We start from the raw sequence: 16072 nt of genomic DNA on the forward strand, positions 1-16072 counted from the left end.
AGTGGGACTCAAACTCCAACCCCTTGATTGCCCAGCCCATAGTCACTCACTATTGAGGCTCTCTTATAGCACCAATATATCTTTCTATTCAGTTTAGCCACCCAGCTTAAGAAACCAGAACTTGAAAACATGGCAGAGAACTGGCAAGATAGTAAAAAAAAAGATGGTGTGGCCTATTATCAGAATAATTTACATACTCAACAGAGGTGGCAGGGGAAAACAACAGAAATTTCTGGGTAACCATAAGAAAATATGAGACAATACAGCAGGATGTACAAGGTTAGGGACATGAATTCTAGTTATTCTTTTCAGTCATAATAAAGCCAAGTTTATGTGTTTGTTTTTATTACTGAAAGCACAAGATACAATTCCCACTAGAGTCTTATCCACAACAATCTCTAGACCACTTGTGAGGTGAAGTTGTTGGGCAGTTTCAAGAAAGGCTGAAGCAGGCACAAGCAATGAAAATTATGATACTGTGAAAGAAACATGGGCAATAAATGAGGAATTCTTAGATAAAAACCTGAAAGGTGAGAATGCAAAATTAAGAATTCCTTCACTATATTAAGTATTGTTTCACAGTGGACAACAGGTATAATTTTATCAAGCTTTCATCGGCGTTTTTCTGTATTTTTATGATAATTAGTATAATTCTATATTTCACCTGAATTTTGCATTTTTCACACTAAACTAATGCTGTTTAACATGACTAGCACTACTATTTATAATAAACAACTGATAAATTCATTTTTCATTTTAACTTGCTTAAAAATACAGAACTTCGCAGTATCATTGACATGATCCTAGAAAGAATGGACAAACCACGTTCTGAAACATTTACAAAGAAAGCAACAAAATAGCATTCAGGCCATACAAACATGTTATCGAATGTAGAATGCAATATCCAGCCAAGCCTGCATTCTCAAAATCTCACCATCACTGAACAAACTACAAAACAATCTTACGATGACATAAAGCTCTCGCTCGCACAATGGAAATTATAAACCCAGATATAAAATGAACAAATGTACAAATGATTAAAAAACTCTGAACAGAATAATTTTTTTAAAATGCAAACTACTTTATATTGTGTTGTATTCTTCAAACAGGACTATTTTATTGGAGGGGGAGAGCCAAATTATAAAGTTCCCCCACAAAAACATGTGAAGTCCTGTTAAATTTCCTTCATGGCAGTAGTTGCCCATGGCAACAAAAGGAAACTATGAATAATGTTACACCTATACAAGGAAAGTAAGGTTACCACTTTCAAGTTCCGTTCACACTCTTAACAAAACACCTTACACATAAGGAAGTGTTTGGTTTAGTAAAGGAGATATGAAAATAATACAAGAAATCTGTTTTCATACTGGTACAGTGGGGGCAGTATGACGTGTGCATCTAGACTTTGTTGCTTCACATTTTGTTCTACACATGTATAAGTTTTGGAACTTCCAGCTGGCTGTAAAAATCATTCCAAATACACAAAGGTATTCTTGCAGACTTGAAATAAAAATAAGAGAAACTTAAAATATGACAAAGCAATAGATGGAGCAGGAACGCAACTTGACTGGCAGGGTTCACATGGTCTGTACAGCTTGCACTTCCCTCCACACGGCATTTAACTGCAACAGAAGAAGACAAGAAATATATCGACATAGCATGATAACAGTTAGCATTCTACTGACACAAATCTACATCAGAGTTTAACAGAAGTATGGGTATGAAAGTACTTGAAAGCAGAAGATATAATCTATTATGTACACATCCTCTCACTTAAATCTTTATGGCTGATAATACCTACATCAATAATGGTTTCATGATGTCTAATGTGTTTTGCCATACAAATAACTCTTAAACATGCAGATTTTCCTAAAACTTGTCACGAACAACCTACCAGAGGACATTCAACATTCATATCATCGCAATACATATTATCGCTTCTCCTATTTGTTGTTTACAACAAAGATGAATTCAAATTAAATTCTGATGTCTATAACATGAATACTAGACAAAAATATAACTTCCACCTACCCTCATCAACTTTATCAGTATATCAAAAAGGAGTCTACTTTACTGGCATAAAAGTGTTCAACAATCTGCCACAAAGTATTAAAAACTTGGGCAATGATACTAAAAAGTTTAAATCAGAGTTAAAGAATTATCTACATGCTCATTCCTTCTACTCTTTAGATGAATACTTCAATGTAAATAGAGAATGATGTAAAATTAAGTTATATTAATTTTTAAGCTAAAATTGCCTGTACTTATGTATGTAACATTTTGACTTGTCCTGTATCCAAAGGTACTAACCTGCTTAGGATTTATAGAATGTAAATAAATTCAATTCAAATATCTCACTCTTCTATCAAGAATAATACCAACATGGCAGCTACACAAACTTCAGTGATCATAGAAATACCTGCACCATTTAACCATTTTAGTGCCAAGTTGCCAAACACTGAATGCAGTTTCTGCACACAGTACCACCAGTCAAACTACTGACCATTTTAATGTCTATAAGTGCCATCTCCTCTATATGACATCACTTCTAATTATTACAGTGTGCACTGTTAACATCCTTCTGTCTATACAAGATATTTTATGATCCTTATGGGCTAAGAAGAATATAGTCATGGTCATCTGATGATTCCATACAATTTATACTTCCACTCAATGAAATCACTTATGCACAAAACATCACTTTGTTTTCAAAGCTTTGCCTATTTGCATTTATAGCAATGTTACCAGACTTACTTAAAGCAATACACACAGAAATTTAAAGTTATATCACAGAAGCAAACTGGTCAAAGCAAGGTTCCTAGAAATACTATATTGACAGTCAAATATACAGAATCCAATGCATTAATACTGGAAATACTAGAATTATGTATCAATGAAGTTTTGTGAAGAAAATTTACACCAAATTTGAAATAAAAATTTATTACTTTTAAATTAATAAGAAAACCATGCCTGTGTGTATACCAAGTGTCGTGAAACAGAATTGTTTTAAGTGATGTGTTGTATATGTCTGCTGCGAGCAAAAGAAACATTTCCAAACTTTACCACTAAATTTGCGGCAGGCTAAAATTCTGCCTTTAATGTTTGCACTTTCAACAAAAATTGTGAAGTTTTTCTTTGTAGCACAACCTGTTCTTAAAAAGATGACAATAGAAGAGCTTAGTGCAGGGTCCTGCAACTCTGTGTGGCAGTAATATTCTCAGCATAACTCATAAACTCTACTTCACCACTGTATCAATTGCCAGTCCTATAGATCTGTTACTAATATAATTTGGTATTTTTTTTTGTGAAAAACTTACTAAGTACAGACTGTTATAATATTAAATTTGTTCCATATAAGCCCGAAGCCTTACACCAACACCATGCTTAAAACTTTTATATCTTAAATCATACATAATATGCATGTATGTTTATGATATCTCCACATAAAATTTCATGTGCCTACCTCCAATGGTTCATTAGTGATCACCTAAAAGCTAAAGGGCATTTCTGCATGGCTGCCATGTTATTTCATATTCTAACCCCCCCTCACCCAACTAAACAAAAACTGCGTTTTTTAATACATGTCGCCATAAATGACTTCAGGATACCAAATTCAGCACTGTTCCCAACTTAGAAGTCTGCATGTCTGCCATGTTGTTATTTCTGACTGTAGAAAATTAAAACGTATATAGCATGTTCGAGCTTTCAAGACATACAAGTATAACATTTATATCACGTTCTGTGAAAACTGTTAACTGCTTCAAAAACTGAAACAGGACAGACAAGCAATCTCTCGCACACACACAGACAGAGCTAAAAATATGCTACTCTTGCTACAGGCATTTTGTTTTTTTTGGAATACAAAACTACTACTCAGCAGATGGGCAAAATCTATGTTCTTCTGTCTTATGGTGATCTCCAAATGGTGAAACTTCCAGGTTACACCAATAAGTTAACAGGGGATCTGATATAATGGAAATTTTGCCTAAAATGCATCACCAGCTTGCACAATTGTTAATTTATACCTCTTGCTAGTCTTATCACATAGATTTAAGTACCTGAAGGAAATTAGGCATCACAAACCGTTCTCAGAATATATTCAATTTCAATAATGACTTCAGGTTATCAAAGAGGCTCCATGGCATAGGATGCCTGCATTACTGCATTTGTGATCAAGATTTGGGTTCATAAACTCCATCAAAAATACCATCAGGCATTATTTGCAAATAGCACAAAATGAAGCCTTTGTTTTTTCAACTGCAGCTGGGACACAGTATTACAAGTGCTTGGCAATAATGAACTTCAATTGAAACACAGAAGCCTAGAATCATACTTTCAGATCAATTCAGCTAACCAAATTACTAATCTGAAGATTTAGCTGAAAGTGTTATCTTATTAAATGCTGAAGAAAATGAAAAATTTTCTGAGAAACTACAAAACTTATTCTATGCAAAAGACCCAACCCTGTGCATGAGCACAACACCACGCAAATGTACGGAGTAGGGATAAGGCTCCACATATTCTCAATCTCAGCACTAGATAAAAATGAGGTCATTTGATACTCCAGTATTCACAATACAAGAAGCTGTAGCTGTGTGGGACCCAGAACTGTCACAACAAAGTGGTGAAGAAAAAATGCCAACATCTGCCAGCGATTGAAACCTGGCCATCTGACCCATAACCAGTCACACAATTGTTCTAAGTAATCCCATAAAAGAATGCATTTTTACTTTTTCAGCGCTTATAAACATGGGTACATTCCTTCTCACACAGAACATAATTTCTCATTTGTACTTAAACACCAGAAAATCTACAGAGATATTGGGTTTTCGGATTTTATCCATCATCCTGGTTTTAAGATAACTAAGAAAAAACATGTTTCAGAAACTGGATCTGTTTCTGTCCTCAGGTGAGTGAAAACACCTACTCTGTTCGGTCCCTTAAGTCCAGTGACTGAGGCTAGCTCTTTCTAAGGGACCCAACAGAGTAGGTGTTTTCCCTCACCTGAGGACGGAAACAGATCCAGTTTCCAAAACGTTGTGTTTTTTCTTAGTTATCTTAAAACCAGGACGATGGATAAAGTCCGAAACCCCAATATCTCTGTGTGTTATACACCACTGTCAGAATCCTATAGTAACTACCAGAAAATCTACTTTCTTCTTTTAATACAGAATGTCATGGCAAGCCATCTGCCAGTTCTTTGTAGCCTACCATGAGAAATAAATAACAATCTGACAGAAGCCAGTGTTTAAAAGGTATATATTTGGGTTTACCAGATCGTGGACTTCATCCATTGTCCGATATTCTAAAGAACACTAAATAACAGTGTATTGGAAAATGGAACCATTTCCATCCTCAGATGAGAGGGAGAGAGACACCTATTGTCAGGTCTGTTAGAAAGAGCCAAGTTTAGTCACTGGTCACATGACTGTCATCAGCTGTTTATAACATACCCAAGAGAGTAGGTGTCTCTCACCCTCTCACCTGAGGATGGAAACAGACCCAGCTTCCAAATCTTGGACAAGGAGCAAAGTCCAAAAATCTACTAATCTCACATGTTATATACCATCATCAGAACCCTTTAGAATCTACTTTCATATCTTTAGTAAAATGAGAAAATTCTGAACAATTTTGTAAAATATTGAGCATAAGTAATGCCTTATGGAAGCTTCAGTTTTTCAGTTCCACTCTTTAACAACATACTAAGATACACTCAAATTACTTAAGGAGTAAATATAACTTTAGTAACTAAAATCAACTATGATTCACACATTTTCCCCATAAATCTGCTTTGCTCTGCCTCATTTAACAACACAAGCACATCACAACATTTCATGCCACATCATTATCTAAGCTACACCATAATTATTTCAACCATCACTTGAACTTGCTTCTCTTCACAGCTACAAACATAAAAAGATGCAGACTACTCTAAGTCAATGCACTCATCCATCAGGAGATGACCAGTAAAGGAAAACTTCCACTTGAATGAGGCGAAACAAACTTTTATACTACGACAGACTTCAATGGCACCCAACAGAGAAAGAGAGACAGGGGCATGCACTGCAAAAGACGTGTGCCAACATCCAGCGTGCAACACCACAACATACCTCTCTGATGAATCTGCCACCACCCACTTCCAGTGGAAATGCTTCTAATTTCCAATATTTGTCAAACTTCTGGTAGAATATGTCACATTACTGCTGAGTTAATAAAACTGAAGAATGGGAACATACATCACCAACCATAACAAAAACATAAAGACACACACACAGAAAGACTGAAATCATCCACAACAGAATTCTTCAGAATTTCTCCTCTCAACAAAAATTTGCTGGAAGAATTCTTTTGTGATGAAATTTAAAGTTTTTAATGCAAGTGTGCATCTCTAGGGCATTGTTCTGGCGCTGTTTATACTATCGCATTGTGTGCCATATTCCTCAACCTCGCTGACACAATTTCGCTTTGTAAAATTTTGCTGTATCAAATAAACTCAATTTCATACCTCCTAACAGTTCACAAACTTGTAATACACAACAGTTACACAGGGCATGAATACAAGGCTACCAATTCGATTTAACATTTGTTTTATTATTAATCTGACAACAAAAAGAAATACAACTGACTTATTGACTGTCACGCAAATGTCATATTTGATTAACACATGGATTGGAAAGGTAATGGGCAAAAGGACAATAATGCTTGTATAGGTGAAGGATACATTTAAATTTCAGAGTCTTTTCTTGAAGAAAAAACAAAGCCTCTACACCTTTTCTTGTATCTGCACAGGCACTCAAAGGTAGGCTAATTTATTTGCTTGCTTCTGCTTCTCATTTATGTCAGTGACCTTTACTAGTCTTCTCCTCTTCATTAAATGAAAGTAGACAACGGCACGCGCACACACATACATACATGCACACTCAAGGCAGCCAAGTGTTTATCCAGCAGCTCTCACACAACCATACACCTGAAGACCCTACTGTATGGCCTTCATAGATCACAGAAGCAGCACACTAGACATGTGCGTTTCATTTTAAACTTACATATTAAAATAGATACTGTACTGAACCTGTTTTGTTACAACTTGATATTGCACCATCCCTGTACACAAGATATGGTTCATATATCCTACCTACCATAACTTCTACCACTGAATAGGAAATGTGGTCCGTCATTTATACTGTTTCATTGACCACAGTAGTGTTAATTACATAATAAACGGCGTTCTCTTCAGGATTTGCATACATTTCAAATAAATAAAATTCCATCTATTGTGCTTGCATGGAACATACATTAACGAAGAAACAAGAGAAATTATATGCCATTTCTTAATGACTACAATGAATGAATAAAAAAACCCCTATACTGTAACTAAAAAATCTCATCTTGCTCATAACATTCTACAGCACAGTATGGCAAACCCTTTTTATATGAAAATATTTTGTTCATACCATCTATATTAGGCATACGTTTCATGCCAGACTATATTTCATGAAAACCTGTTCATACAAGGTTTTGATATACAGCAAAACCTCAATAAAAAATCGAAGTGGATGAAGAGAAACAAACGTGCCAGTATTCTGTGTAACTCTGGCTTTCAGCAGTAGACCATGTAGAATACTGATGGTATTCAACTACTGTGGCAATCACTGCAGCTGCCACCCTCACAGTCAATGTGTGATTGGACAAATAGGAGCTGGCTGCTATCCAGCAGACAGTGACCATGCAATTACTCAAAAAAGGTGGTGGTATGTTTCCTAGAGATCCAGTGGCCAGGAGAAGAGGTGATGAAAAGGTCTAAGTAACACTGTAGCAATGGCAAGAGAAAGTTTTATCATCTCTCTCCCTCAATCACATGGTCATATGCTATTGGACAACATCTCATTCCTGCTTTGTCCAATTACACCATCTCCCACTCAGATCCATAAAGGGCTTCTGATCACCCTCCAGACATTAACCCTGATGACAGAATCTGTAATGTTTGCCAAAAAGCTTGAACACCACATATATTCTACATAGCTCATCCAAGAAAGCTGAAATCCTGCATTTTGCCCAGAAAGTGTCAAAATGATGCCTGTTTACATGGCAATAACCAGAGATGTTTCAGTGGTTTCAATATATGTATGAGTCACTAAATGCTCCAATGTTCTGCTCTCAGACCAGCCTCACAAATAACAGAAGATAATAAGGCTGCAACTGGAATACACTGATAGATTGGGAAACACAATGGGTTGAATTCACCTCAATACTAACAGAAGAAATAGGATAAAATAAAAACCAGCTAGTCACTATAGTATGAAATTTTAAAATCTGTTTTAATCAGTTTCATTTTCACAATATATGTGTAATTCTACAATAACTATACAGTTCCTGCAATTATGACATGACATCATCAGGTAGTACTTACACCGTCACTCTCAACAGTCTCTGCCAATGTTTACAATTGGGAAAGATCATGTTTACAATGTAGGTTTTTAGTTGTAGACTTACATATACTGTAAATTATATAAACCTTGTTCTAATGTTCTGAAGGGCATGCATATACCTGTACATGATAACAATGTCTTTTAATTCTGTAAATTTTGTCCTAAAAGCTGCAAATGTCTTTAACATGTGTTTTTTATGATTAAGTTAAAATAAGACAGGATAATTTGAACTAGTTAAAATTAGACCAGTGTTGGTTGATTATTTTTATCATTACTGCAATTTGTATTATTTTATTTTATTTAGACAGGTAGTCCTGAATCCTGTGTAACTATCATTTTCTTGATAAGCATGGAAGAACCAGGTTCTCACTGGGTATGTGTATCCTCTTGTTGTACCCTGGATTTATATTATATACGCCTATTTTTCATGTTTGCTTTTTGTGTGGCGGTCTGAAATATAAATGATTCTGTTATACTCTTACATGGAATTTGTAATAAATATTTGTGGTCAGTTGATTTCCTTACCTTGTTGCATCCTGCTATGGTGTTGAAGGTGCATGCTTCCGTACGACTGATGCTGCAGGTGACTACTAGGTTTATGTGTTTTTGTGAAAATATTGCGCTGCTACCTACATCGTGGATGCTGAAGTGTTTTTTGTTATTGTGTAATATAATAGCTATATATATTGCCCCAAATATGGGATTGTTGAGATCAAAAGAGCAATTTGTTTATTTCTTCACTTTATTTTTGTGCACAGAAGATGTGACATTTCTCTGTTATTCATGTCTACTCTTTGTAGCTACTTGCATCATTTCCATTGTGTCCTGCATATTTTCACGCGTATGTCCCATGTGTATTATGTGTCATGCACAAGTGGATGTGCCTTGTTGTAATTAATTGCGTATATACGTTTGTTATACAGTGTTTTGAATGCACGTCCAGTTTGACCTATATAATGTAGGGGACAATCTCTGCACTTCAGTCTATATACACCATTACTGTCATATTGATTGTTATTGTGTCACTTTACTTGCATGTGTTTTTGTATGATGTTCGTAATTTTTATGCTATATTTATGTTGGTGCCTTTCAACATGTTGGCAAATTTTCTTATTTCTTTTCCAATGTAAGTGTGGCCCATTTTCCTTGTTTTTGTTGATGTGTTGTGTTACCTTTGTTTAATTTTTGTTTAAGGGGTTGATAATTTGGTACTGGTTCTGTTATACACTGTGTTTTATTGTGTTCACCTGTGTTTCTTTCATTCTTTTTCAAGGGGTGTGTGTGTGTGTGAATAATCATGTAGTTAATTGCTGACATTTTGTGTTGTATGGGGTGACATGAGGTGCTCTTTATTATTGCGTCTGTTGCTGCTGCTTTTTGGTAGATACTATGTATTATGTTATTTCCGGTGCTTTGGATTGTAATGTCAAGGAAATTTATTCTCTTATCTTGTTCTTATTCCATGTTGTACTGTGATTTTGGGTGGATGTTATTCATCTAGAGTAAGATTTGTGCTAGTGAATTTATCATTATATATTAGGAATGTATGGTCCATGTTTACAAATTAACCTATATTTCTTTTTTAGAAGAATATTATATATGCAATTGCATCCTGTGAATTGTATAAATATTTTGGCTAATACTGCTGAGGGAGGGGCACCAGTTGATAACCTTTCCTCTTGTTGGTAACAGTCATTGTTAAGACTGAAGTAATTATGTAATAGTAATTATTTGTTACATTCACTATTTATTCTGTTGTATATTCTGGCATTTTAGTATTGTCTGTATTATGCTGACAATTTTCTTGGTTGGTATATTAGTGTACATGTTGGATATATCAAAGGAGTACATTCATGTGTCTTCATTCATATTTAAACTTTGTGTAAGTCTGTTGTAAGGTGTAGGTATTTGTTATATTGTAAGGGGAAAGTAGCTGTATGTTGCCTTTCAGTATTTGTGTTAAGAAGCTGGCGGATATACATACCTACAAGTACACGAACATACCAACCAAAATAATTGTCAGCATAACACAAACCACAATAAAACATCAGAATATATAACAGAATAAAATTAAAGAAACTGTAAACATAACAAATATCATACAGTCACATAATTATGTTACCAACAAGAGGAAGGATTAGTAATGGGTGCCCCTTCCTCAGCAATATTAGCCAAAATATTTATACAATTCACAGGATGCAAAAGCATATATAATATTCTAAAAAATAAATTATAGATTATTTTAGATACATGGATCATACACTACTAATATTAATGATAAACTCACTGACACAAATCTTACTAAAGGTGAATAACATCCACCCAAAATTACAGCACAACATGGAACAAGAATAAGATAATAAAATAAATTTCCTTGACATTACAATCCAAAGAACCAGAAATAACCTAATACATAGTATCTACCAAAAAGCAACATCAACAGACATAATAATACATAACACCTTATGTTGCCCTATACAACACAAAATGTCAGCAATTAACTACACGATTAACAGACTTCATATACCCCCATGAAAAAGATTGAAAGAAACACAGAGATGAACACAATAAGACACACTGTACAACATAGACAGTACCAAATAAACAACCCCTTAAAACAAAAATTAAACAAAGGTAATAAAACACACTAACGCAACAAAACCAAGGTAAATGGGCCACGCTTACATACTTTGGAAAAGCTACACACAGTACAACAGAACATACCAAATGTATCAACAAAACATGTGCATAGGAATAAAGTAACAATAGCAAGATAATCTAAAAGTAACCTAAAATAAAATATTTTAGAAGCATTTTATATCAGAATGAAAAATAGAAGAGGGTGACAATGGAGCAGCAGGTTCATTTAATCCAACATCTTATACAGCTTATGTTGGCCAGTCAAGCCAAAACATGTAGTGCTGTATAATGTGAAGAGATGCATGTGGAGTATGTCACAATATATTGACAAAGTTGCACAAAGATGGCGAGGATTAACAACACGAAGTTAGAATATACACTGCAACAGTATGATGCAGTATAATCATATTACCTTCCTCCAACTGTAAACACTGGCCATGGGATGGGGAACAGCAAAGACAGCTGAGAGTGACTGCATAAGCACTACCTAATGATGGTCAAAAAAAGTTGCCAAAACATGTCATAATTGTAGAAACTATATAGTTATCCTAGAATTATACATATATTGTGTGACGAACTGAATCAAACATTCTATGCTAAAATCCAGTATTACTTTAAAATCTGACATTTATTGCACAATGTCATTAAATTTATATACAGGGAAGTTTTATTTCCTCTGCTGGAAGCCAGAGAATTACACACCCATGTAAAACAAGAGTCCTTGGAATTTGGAAAATTCTTACTGATTTACATTACACTTTCTAAACTGCACAGATTATAGCATGAGAATGGAAGAATAATTGTGAATTATGAACTGGGAGGTTTGGAAGGAAGTGACCATGATTATTTTATGAATCTATTTGAGTATCTGCCTAAAAAAGCTAAAGAAATAGCCTATGTCAAGATATGCAGTCTCTGGGCATACATTTGGACCCAGGACCTGATTATGAAAGAGTGACAACTATTCAATTAAGTTGAATGCTAAACATTCACAGGCTTAGCAGGGCTGAGCTTTTTTCTTTACACAGTTCTTCAGGCATAAGGGAAACTTCCTCTGCAACTACTTCTGTTACTGCCTACACGGAGGAATATTCTGATATGTGATTGGTTCTGCAACATGCTGCAGCTATTCATATATGGAATTTCAGAATAACTCATATATAGCAAATGAAAATTATGCAATTCAAATTTCATGTTCTTCAAACAGAACATTATACAGCTTCACAGTCACAAATTAGCATATCCCACCTTATGTTCCAGTATCACAAACATATAAAAAAAATGGAGTTATACATCCCAAAGAAGAGGAGGTCAAAAAGCAAAATACAATACTGAATAATCATCTATGGGCATACATGTGTAGGTCTCTGAATCAGGGTACATCATGTTTTTTAAACATAAAACTACTTCCACTGTACAACTGTCTTGTATAACATAAAACACAAAATTAAACAAAACGAGAATCACTGATAATGCCAATATTGAAATATATGATAAGGAACTGACAGTGACATCAGTGCTACAAGAGTATTAAACAGTACTTCCCAATGGGTATATTTTTAGTAATCCATTTTTTTGGATGGGTTACTTTACAATACTTTAGGTACCATGAAGTTGTAGAATGTCAGATGAATGATGAATTGGAAAGGACCTTGAACAGAGTGGGTGCAGCCTAATTGGGGTGCTATCCCAGCCCTTGCTTGCTAAGGTAAAAAGGTAAAGTTGTCCCTGTGCTCAACAAATTAAGCACTATACCATGAAGGTGTATGGGGGAGTGGATGTATAGATCCACATTTTCTTGACCTCAGTGCTAGCTGCAGGTGAGTGGTCAGCTTAAGGCCCCGGCCGCTTTACCCCCCGGGAAAGAGCCCCCAGTACTCATTGAATAGGAGGCTGGGTGGACCCCAGAGCCGGTCTGAACAATTAGGAGAAGAGAAAATTCTTGACCCTGCCATGACTCCAACTCCAACCTCTCAGTCGTCCATCCCATAACCAGTCGCTATACCGACTACACTACCCCAGCTCTAGCATTTTCTTTGAGGGGCTGAAAAATCACACTAAACCTCAATCGTGATAGCTGGTGTCCCAGGTGAAATTTGACCAAAGTACCTCCAAATAGAAGCTTAGAGTATTAGTACTTGACCAACCTGTTTGGCAGTCATGCATTTCTGGGGGGTGCGGTGGGGGAAGAGAGCTTTACTAATATGACCTTCTCAACTCATCACTGCTCAGTGCTAACAGGCCTGCATATCACATACTTATGTACTCAGAATGGCAGTAGTGTTTATACTTTGAATACACAATTTCTATTACATATATTCTTTAGATGAAAATATGAATTACTAACCACGGTGTCTCTAGTTAAGCATCCCAATATTTTTTCACTGAGAACATTTTCTAACTCACTGAATGGTACTTAGCACACATCTTGCTACTTCTATCTCACCGAGCGCTTTTACAGCTGAATGGAACAATGGCAATATATGTCATGAACTGTGAGTGATCCTCACTGCATTTGCGTATGCTCAATGCAGACTGAGTTGGCTGGGAACGTAAAATTGCTTTCTAACATGATACACCATCACAGGCCTGCCCTGATGCTGTTTACTCATTCCAAGATAGAACAACATTTTATTATAAACTTTTACTTCTGCTGTGGAGTGAGAGGTTATCTCAGGACTCTAATGAACTAGGCTTGTGCAAGAATAGCTTTCTTTCAGTTTGAAACAGAATCAGAAAAAATTTCAAATTTGTGGTAAGAAAATAGTACTGGGATGGGATTTCTCCAAATGTCTCAGTTTTCCTTCCCAAAGCTTATTCCACCAACTACTCCACATTCATTAATAACCCCATTATCGACGCTGTAGTCTTATTACTGATGAATGAATGTATAAGGGGTGGGCCTTCTTGGCCCTTGCACCACGACCACAGTGATCTATTGTGCCTACCTGTTACTGATAGTGTCATTAAGGGGGGAAGGCAAGAATTTTCTCTACTAGACCAATATTCTTACTGTAATAAATTTTTTTAACAGTAAGCATTTTTCCAGAATACAATGAAGTATACTCCTAATTACTTGTGATGTAACATCTCTTCTTACAATAACAAAATCATACATATATCTCCAGTAAAAAAAAATCATTTTCAAGACCAGAGAGAGAGAGAGAGAGAGAGAGAGAGATGGGGAAAAAAAAATTTGTGGTGGTGGTGGGGGGAAGTTGATTGCTTCTAGCATTAACAACCTGTATGATTCTGATGGCCTGGGTAGTTCGTGTGTCACTGTGCAAAGCAAAAGCAGTGATCAAAAACTTCTCAAAGTTCAAGTCTAAAGAAAGAGTTCAAATCAAGATTGAGGTTTTTTTCTATAAATCTGATTAAAGAAGGTTTGAGACTTGCACATGCCTACAATAAACTACGCACTTCATTTCCTGAGTTGTCTTCATGGCCTTCAATAGCAGCAGGAAGCAGTCAACTGTCCTCTCAAAAGTAACATCTGGCAGGAAGTTTAGACGTAAGTGACTTGGAAGAAATTTTTATTAGATTTGAACAGTAACAATGAACAGTCTATTGATGATTATGCACTAACTGACACAATCGTGAATGATGATGATCAACAGAGAGTAGTGTCACTGACAATGATTTTGAGTAACATATGTCGAATTACAGAGGTCAGATGAAAATTTTCATTAAAAAGATGTGGGCCTCAGTATAGCAAAGGACACAAATAACAATTCAGAAATCTCAAATTATTTTTATAAAATGTTTACATGGAAGACACAGTAACCAAGATCATTATGCAGAACAATAAATAAAATAATGGGGGAGGGGAAGACCTTCACTGTGCTTGGAACCAAGTATCAGGCAATGAAATTTATGTTGCTCTTTGCATGTTTATGCTAATGAAGATGTCTGTCTCTGTTCTGAGGGCATCAAGTACTATCTCACCATGCTGAATTATTAGGTACTGTGAATCACAGATTCATATTCTGCAGATTGCAAGGCTTGCCTACAAAATGTGATTAAACAGTAGACATTACAGTCATTTTAGTCCATGCACTCAATTTCTGGTGAATTCAAGGACCCCACTCCTTCATCCTCAAGTTCTTTAATTGCATTTAAACCCTCTGATGGCAAGCAGTTAACTGTAAAACATAAGAGAGTGAAGCTTAAAATCTTTAACCATTTTCAGCCCTATAAATGACCCTATACACAAGCGCAAATAGAGTTTTACTGTACTCCTACACCTTATAGTTCACCACGAAAGCACAACTAGTGTGACATACCTAAGTTAGACAATACTCCAGGCGCTCAGATATTATCCCTACCATATTTATCTTCAGAAGATAAAAATAGGCTATCATATGGTATATGAACAGGTTATGTTACAGGGAGAATAATTCTCATCTCATATCTTAAACTCGTGCTGGATAAATTTCACTCGACACTTCTTATTCTTCTTTACCTCCAAACTCTTCACACTTCTGTGACCATGTGTACAACTAGAGTCTGAGGACTGGCAAAAATACAATATTTACTTTTTCTTCAGCGTGAAGAAGCTCCTACGTTTCGGTTCATCCTTGCGGTCACCAGAAGCTGGGAGCGTCTGGGAACGTGAAGGACCAGCCGACCCCTGGAGGTCACACTGTACACTTATACGTTGTACCCATGCATTCATCTCGTCATCATCACGTGCCTGGAACAGGTACTCTGCCCCATTTGCCAGCCTGCAGCATGAAAACAGAAGTTTATGGTGTGATAGGGAGACTGGTTGGTTCTATGGGATTAGAAGTAAAAGGAGACTGAGCAAAACTGCATGGTGAGGAGGTCTACAATACCCACAAGGGTGTGCAAAAGTACAAATAGGGTTATCCAACAAATGAGGACGAGATGCAACATGCAAAATTCACTTGGAAGTTGAAAAATGCATATAAAAGTTGAGTCAGAAAATCTGAAGGGAAGAGACCACTTGTAAACTGATATGAGTTTATGGACTGGATTCAACTAGC

The 16072-nt window shown here is 35.9% G+C and overlaps 1 protein-coding gene across 9 annotated transcripts in view; it reads right to left on the reverse strand.

The window, feature by feature from the left end:
* Nucleotides 1-328: 328 nt before the first annotated feature.
* The window catches only part of LOC111862251 (spectrin beta chain), a 160229-nt gene continuing 144485 nt past the window's right edge, over nt 329-16072 (reverse strand). For all 9 annotated transcript variants that reach the window (XM_023847470.2, XM_023847477.2, XM_023847475.2 and 6 more), the window contains 2 exons: nt 15602-15790; nt 329-1622 (listed from right to left, as the gene is read on the reverse strand). In XM_023847470.2, the coding sequence (XP_023703238.1) occupies nt 1619-1622; nt 15602-15790 (193 nt within the window). In that variant the 3' untranslated portion in view covers nt 329-1618. The remainder of the gene's footprint in view (nt 1623-15601; nt 15791-16072) is intronic.

Source organism: Cryptotermes secundus, unplaced genomic scaffold (assembly GCF_002891405.2).
Source record: "Cryptotermes secundus unplaced genomic scaffold, Csec_1.0 scaffold88, whole genome shotgun sequence".
NCBI lineage: Eukaryota > Metazoa > Arthropoda > Insecta > Blattodea > Kalotermitidae > Cryptotermes > Cryptotermes secundus.